General features: G+C 41.4%; 1 protein-coding gene across 2 annotated transcripts; it reads left to right on the forward strand.

Moving 5' to 3' along the window:
• The first annotated feature begins 379 nt into the window (after positions 1–379).
• On the forward strand, positions 380–2,320 carry LOC146381004 (uncharacterized). 2 transcript variants are annotated; one of them, XM_084936970.1, is made up of 4 exons: positions 380–982; positions 1,052–1,113; positions 1,203–2,139; positions 2,214–2,320. In XM_084936970.1, the coding sequence occupies exons 1-4, from the start codon at positions 960–962 to the stop codon at positions 2,215–2,217; spliced, it is 1,026 nt and encodes a 341-aa protein (XP_084793096.1). In that variant the 5' UTR covers positions 380–959; the 3' UTR covers positions 2,218–2,320. The 2 variants fall into 2 exon arrangements, with proteins under 2 accessions (XP_084793096.1, XP_084793097.1); XM_084936971.1 differs by having other exon boundaries at positions 381–982; positions 1,030–1,113.
• The last annotated feature ends 3,236 nt before the right edge of the window (positions 2,321–5,556 follow it).

Consider the following 5,556-nt stretch of genomic DNA (forward strand, 5'->3'; position numbering starts at 1 on the left):
AATATTTCAGCTTAATATTTCATTTTTAAGTCAAAGTTCCACAATACTAACCTGAAAATTTTGACATATTGACTGTTTGAAAAAAGAAAGAAAAAGCAGGCAGTATATATGTCTGTGAAGGTTCTCAGTCATCCAGGTCATCGTAGTCAAAGGAGCTTGCAAAGAAAAGCGTCTGGACTTCTTTAAGTTACTTGAAGACGTTTCACCTCTCATCCGAGAAGCTTCTTCAGTTCTAAGGTCAAATGGTGGAGAGTCCCAGATATAAACCTAGTGGGAGTATCCCCGTCTGGGAAGGGATCTCAAAACTGGATTATAGATGGCAACTCTCTGCCATCTATAATCCAGTTTTGAGATCCCTTCCCAGACGCCTTAACGCCCACTCACATCCTGGGCCATCTGACCTCAGGAATTCGCATGATAAGGTGGGGCCAGGTTTCACAATGAACACACCCGAAACTCTGGCTGATTGGGACCCACACCCAGTTTCACACCTTGGCTCAGGCGATTAGAGGATCATCAGGGGGTCCTTTTGTCCCTCTGTGGGGGGAAACTCCCACTAGGTTTATATCTGGGACTCCCCACCATTTGACCTTAGAACTGAAGAAGCTTCTCGGATGAGAGGTGAAACGTCTTCAAGTAACTTAAAGAAGTCCAGACGCTTTTCTTTGCAAGCTCCTTTGACAGGCAGTATATAAACAATATAAGATTAGGTTGACAACCTGTTCCCCTTGGATGGTTACACTCATTTGCTCCTAACTGTTCAGTAGATAGGTAAAACACTTCCAAGTTGCAAGCTAAATGCAGGTTTTACCAGGTGTGGTTAATCACTGTAATTGCAACTGCACCAATATAAAGCGAACAGCAACCACACACCAGTTAAAGCACAAACCTGCAGCAGCACCCCCATGTTTTTCATCCCAACTTGCTGTAGATGAATCGTGCTGCTTTTTGAGTTAGACATGGGGCTCCAGCTTGTTTTGAAGTGAGTAGTGAAATTTAATGCTGTCTGATTTAGTAGTTTATCTACAGAGACTTGTTTGTTTTTTCACAGGGTTTCCTGGATTTGTTTCCTGCTTTTCAGCAGTGGATCTTGTTTCCCTGTAACAATGAAAGGTAAGCTATTCCTTCAACTTCAGAATGCCTAGAAGCTTAAAATAACTTGGTTTTACAAGCTTACATTTAGTTGAAATCTTTTAATTCAGGGCAAACTAGTCCAGCTGTAGCTGCCAGTGCTAGAAGTGCTGGCACTAACCCTGGACATGATGGCTCTACTGGCGGAGAGGCTGGTTCTGGCCCTGGACCTAGTGGTTCTACTGGAGAAGAGGCTGGTTCTGGCCCTGGACCTAGTGGTTCTACTGGAGAAGAGGCTGGTTCTGGCCCTGGACCTAGTGGTTCTACTGGAGAAGAGGCTGGTTCTGGCTCTGGACCTAATGGTTCTACTGGAGGGGAAGTTAGCTGTTGCAGCTCTGCAGGAGGCTGGTCCTTTGGCTCTGGCAGCTCCAATGGAGGTGGTGTTGGTCCTGGATCTGCTGGCTCCACTGCCGGAGGGGTTGGCCCTGGCAGCTCTGCAGGAAGTTGGTCCTTTAGCCCTGGAAGCACCAGTGGAGGAGGGATTAGCACCTCTGCACGACATTGGTCTTTTATTCCTGGGAGCTCCACTGGGGTAGCAGTTGGCCCAGGAGGCTGGTCCTTTGGCCCTGGGAGCTCCAGTGGAGGATGGGTTGGCCCTAGAAGCTCTCCAGGAGGCTGGTCCTTTGCTCCTGTTGGCCCCATTGGAGAGGTTCGCCCAACATGGTCTAATGGTTATTCATTCCTTGGTGGTGTTCCTTATCAAAATTATCCTGTAGTAAGTTCTTCTTTCCTTAACCACCCATGGAACTGGATGCCACCACGTCCCTTCCCTGACTTCAATGCCTGGTCTACTTATGAGGTGCCACTAGGTATGGTTGCGCTGCCCCCTCAGGTACCTTCATTGCCTTCGTCCCATCTTGTCCAGACTGGAACTGGCTACCAGCGAGGAAGAGAAGTACTTTCTCACTCCAAATATTCTAATAATGTCTTGGGCCACCATCCTCTGAGTCCTGTACTGCCACAGTACCCAAGAAGTGAGTGGATTTCAAGGGATAAAAGTCTAATGAGGTAACTTGCATGCAGTGAAGCATTAATGACTAAAAGTCCTTTTAATTGACTGTTATTTCTTCTTAATCTTGCAGGTGAAACTGAAGAGCATGTATCGGCTTTCAAGAAGCCTTTTGGATATGGAATAAAGACTTTAATAAAGCTGAGTGTTCTGTGCATTTGATTGTAATTCGATGTTTAAATGATTTGTTTCACTTCTATCAAGTAACTGATCCCAAAGGCTACAGCCTGAGCTGCTTGGTGTGCTCCAACAGTGCTAGATTCTGGCTCCGGTTGCAAAGAAAAGGTATCCCATGGAATTTCCTGCTCTTTTATTATACAGTGTTGAAAGTAGGCATCAAAATTCTGCTGGAAAGTGCTTGATCATCTGACTCTTGCATTGACTTGAAGTTGTAGGGTTTTCAACTTTCAATATTAAGCATTTTGGGGCAGCTGTGATTTGGTGGTATTAAAAATAGAACTGATCGTTAACCCAGGCCTTTACCGATCTGGTATGGGGAATCTCATTCATTTTTATACATTTAAACAAATGCAGTTTCTGATCTTGTGTACCCTTGGCAATTCCACCATCTTGAACTCTACAAATTATACTAACTCTTGGGTCAAACTTCAGCTGATGTGGAAAGTGTGTATAGTGTGGTGTTTTGTTTTTGGATTTTTTGTTTTTCTTGCATTTAAAAAAAAATGCAGGAAAGCATGAGGCTTGGAATACAGAGACTTCCCCTATCATATGGAAGATATAGTAATGATAGGCATAGTCTGGCTCGTCTGTTATTCCAAATGAATTTGGTGAGTATTATTATTATTATTATTATTATTATTTTTTTGCCTTTGTGAAGAAGCTCTCGGAGGACTAAGAGGAATGTTTACGCGTCCAATCAGAGATTGGCGGCATAGTCCATCAATTGATTCAACAACAGAGTTGATTGTTAGAGCATGGTTTGCACGTGCCAAATCATCTATTTTTGGAGTGGATTTTTTTTTAAAACTTTTATTATACACACACACACACACACACCCTACCTAGAACTAGACAGGTGGGACTGTCTCTGGCAACTTGAACGGTTGTTTGAATGGGTGGTTTAATTCTCTGAGAATGTTTAGAGGATGACCGATTTGGATTAATTTTATACCCAGAGATGTCGTAGGGTAAATTGTTTTGAGTAGCTGGGGAACTGAGCTCTTTAATTTGGACAGCATTAAAATGTCATCTGCTCTCTACAGCTTCATGCTGGTTTTCAACGACAACTTTATCCTGGGTAAATTTAGAAAGGCCAAGCACTACCCCCTTACTGCTCAGTTCTTACCTGTACTCCACAAAAAAAAAAAAAAAAAAAATATATATATATATATATATATATATATATATATATATATATATCTCTGAAAGATACATTGAATCCGTTTGTTAAAAATACCATTTGTGTCTGGTTTGATGCACTTAAGTTTAAAAATGAAACACGAGCACTATCCTAATTCTCACCTATTTAGGGCAATAAGGCCTTTGACCCTGGTTGGAAAGATTCTGGTTTTAAAATGTGGGCTGCCAGAGGTTTGTGCAAAGTTGCAGACCTATTTGACAAGGACACCCTAATGTGCTTTAATGACTTGACATGGAAATTTGGCATTCCAACCAAACATTTCTTCAATTTTCTACAGATCAGAAGCTTCATTTCAAAAACTCAAAAATCCCTAACACTGCCCACTCTAAACTCATTAAAGGACACAGCAATAAACCATCAGCTGAAGAAGGGTATAATATCCCACCTTTATAACAACCTCAGGGACAGCTCTCAAACGTCCTCAGAAAAAAAAAAGATTTGAATGGTGTCAAGACTTAAAGTGTAGAATAACCACAGCGGAATGTCAAAAAGCCTACTTGAAAGCCCAAACACAATCTATAAACACCCAATTTAAACTAATCCAGTATAAATGGAAAATTAGAACATATATCACCCCAACGTTATTAAACAAATTTGACCCTAACGTTCCGGACATATGTGTTAAATGTGGGGATAAAGGTACACTGATGCATTGCCTATGTGAATGTCCAGAAATCCCAAAATTTTGGACAGAAGTTTTAGATGTATTAGTGCGTATTACAAGTGTTAAGCTGAATCCATGTCCTAAATCCTAGCGATTTTCCCCACTGAGCAAAGTTCACCAAAAACCACAATCATCTGCCTGTTGCAGGCAAAATATAGCATAGCCAATAGATCAATAAATAAATAAATATTTTGGAAAAAAATGCAGAAAAGCTCTTGATTAAAAGAGCATGCTGACATGCGGCGAGTGCTACGCTGTGGGCTCTTGCTGAATGAAGCTAGGACAGCCACTGATGTTTCTTCATTAGTGACAGTTTTCTTGCGTCCACATTTTGGTAAATCCAACACAGAACCAGTTTCACAAAACTTAGCAAGCAGTTTGCTGACTGTAGCATGGGAGATGGGTGGTCTCGTAAGGTGTCTTGCATTGAAATCTGCTGCAATGACCCGGTTACTGCGTTCACCAGATATCAACACAATTTCGATCCGCTCTTCAAGTGTTAACCTCTTCGACATGTCAATGGCTGTGAACAAAGAGAAACTTGTAAATAACTCATGAAAGAATAAAGTTACGTTGAAACCAAGCACACCATTGTTTTTCTTGTGACATTACCAATAAGTTTGATGTGTCACATGGCCCTCTTCCTATTGAAAAAACAAAAGTTGTATCCAAGATGGCCGACTTCTAAACGGCCACCATGGTCACCACCCATCTTGAGGAGTTTGCCCCCTCACATATACTAATGTGCCACAAACAGGACTTTAATATCACCAACCATTCCCATGTTATTACGGTGTATCCATATAAATGGCCCACCCTGTAGTATTACAAGTAGGAGCTCAGTATTCTTCTTCTTTATATTATTTATTGGTGGTTGGCAAACAGCAAAACAGTGCAATACTGCCACCAACTGGTTTGGAATGTGAACCAAAATGTTAACAAAATAAATAAATAAATTTTTACAAAAAAGTTAAAAATTAAAAACCTCCCAAACAAATGATCTGCCATAAAAACCAAATATGGTCTGATAACTTTCCCTTCTCGAGTTCTTATGAAACAAATCAACCAAGCCCAGTTTCACTTTCATATCACCAAGCATATCAGTTCTTCTCTCTGCATCATATTTCTGACAATGCATCAAAACATGTTCTATTGTTTTTTCTTCTCTATTGCAGTCAAACTTTCCTGTGCGGGGTTCGGTATTGCTCAGATTCCAGGCTAAAAAGAATGCATCATTGACTGGGGAGTGATGGGCACCAGGTGAAGTGAATGAATTTAACGAGAGCTGCCAGCATGTTGAGCACCAATATAAGCCATGCATTTGCTGCCAGCTAGTTAATGGACACTGAGTTGATCTCTAAGCAGCTGGCA

This window comes from Perissodus microlepis, chromosome 8 (assembly GCF_051167445.1).
Source record: "Perissodus microlepis isolate ML-2025 ecotype Zambia chromosome 8, ASM5116744v1, whole genome shotgun sequence".
Lineage (NCBI taxonomy): Eukaryota > Metazoa > Chordata > Actinopteri > Cichliformes > Cichlidae > Perissodus > Perissodus microlepis.

Coding starts and splice junctions, on each gene's coding strand:
- LOC146381004 (XM_084936970.1), top strand. CDS start 960: ATGGGGCTCCAGCTTGTTTTGAA. Junction 983..1,051: donor GGGCTCCAGCTTGTTTTGAA/GTGAGTAGTGAA, acceptor GTTTTTTCACAG/GGTTTCCTGGATTTGTTTCC. Junction 1,114..1,202: donor TTTCCCTGTAACAATGAAAG/GTAAGCTATTCC, acceptor CTTTTAATTCAG/GGCAAACTAGTCCAGCTGTA.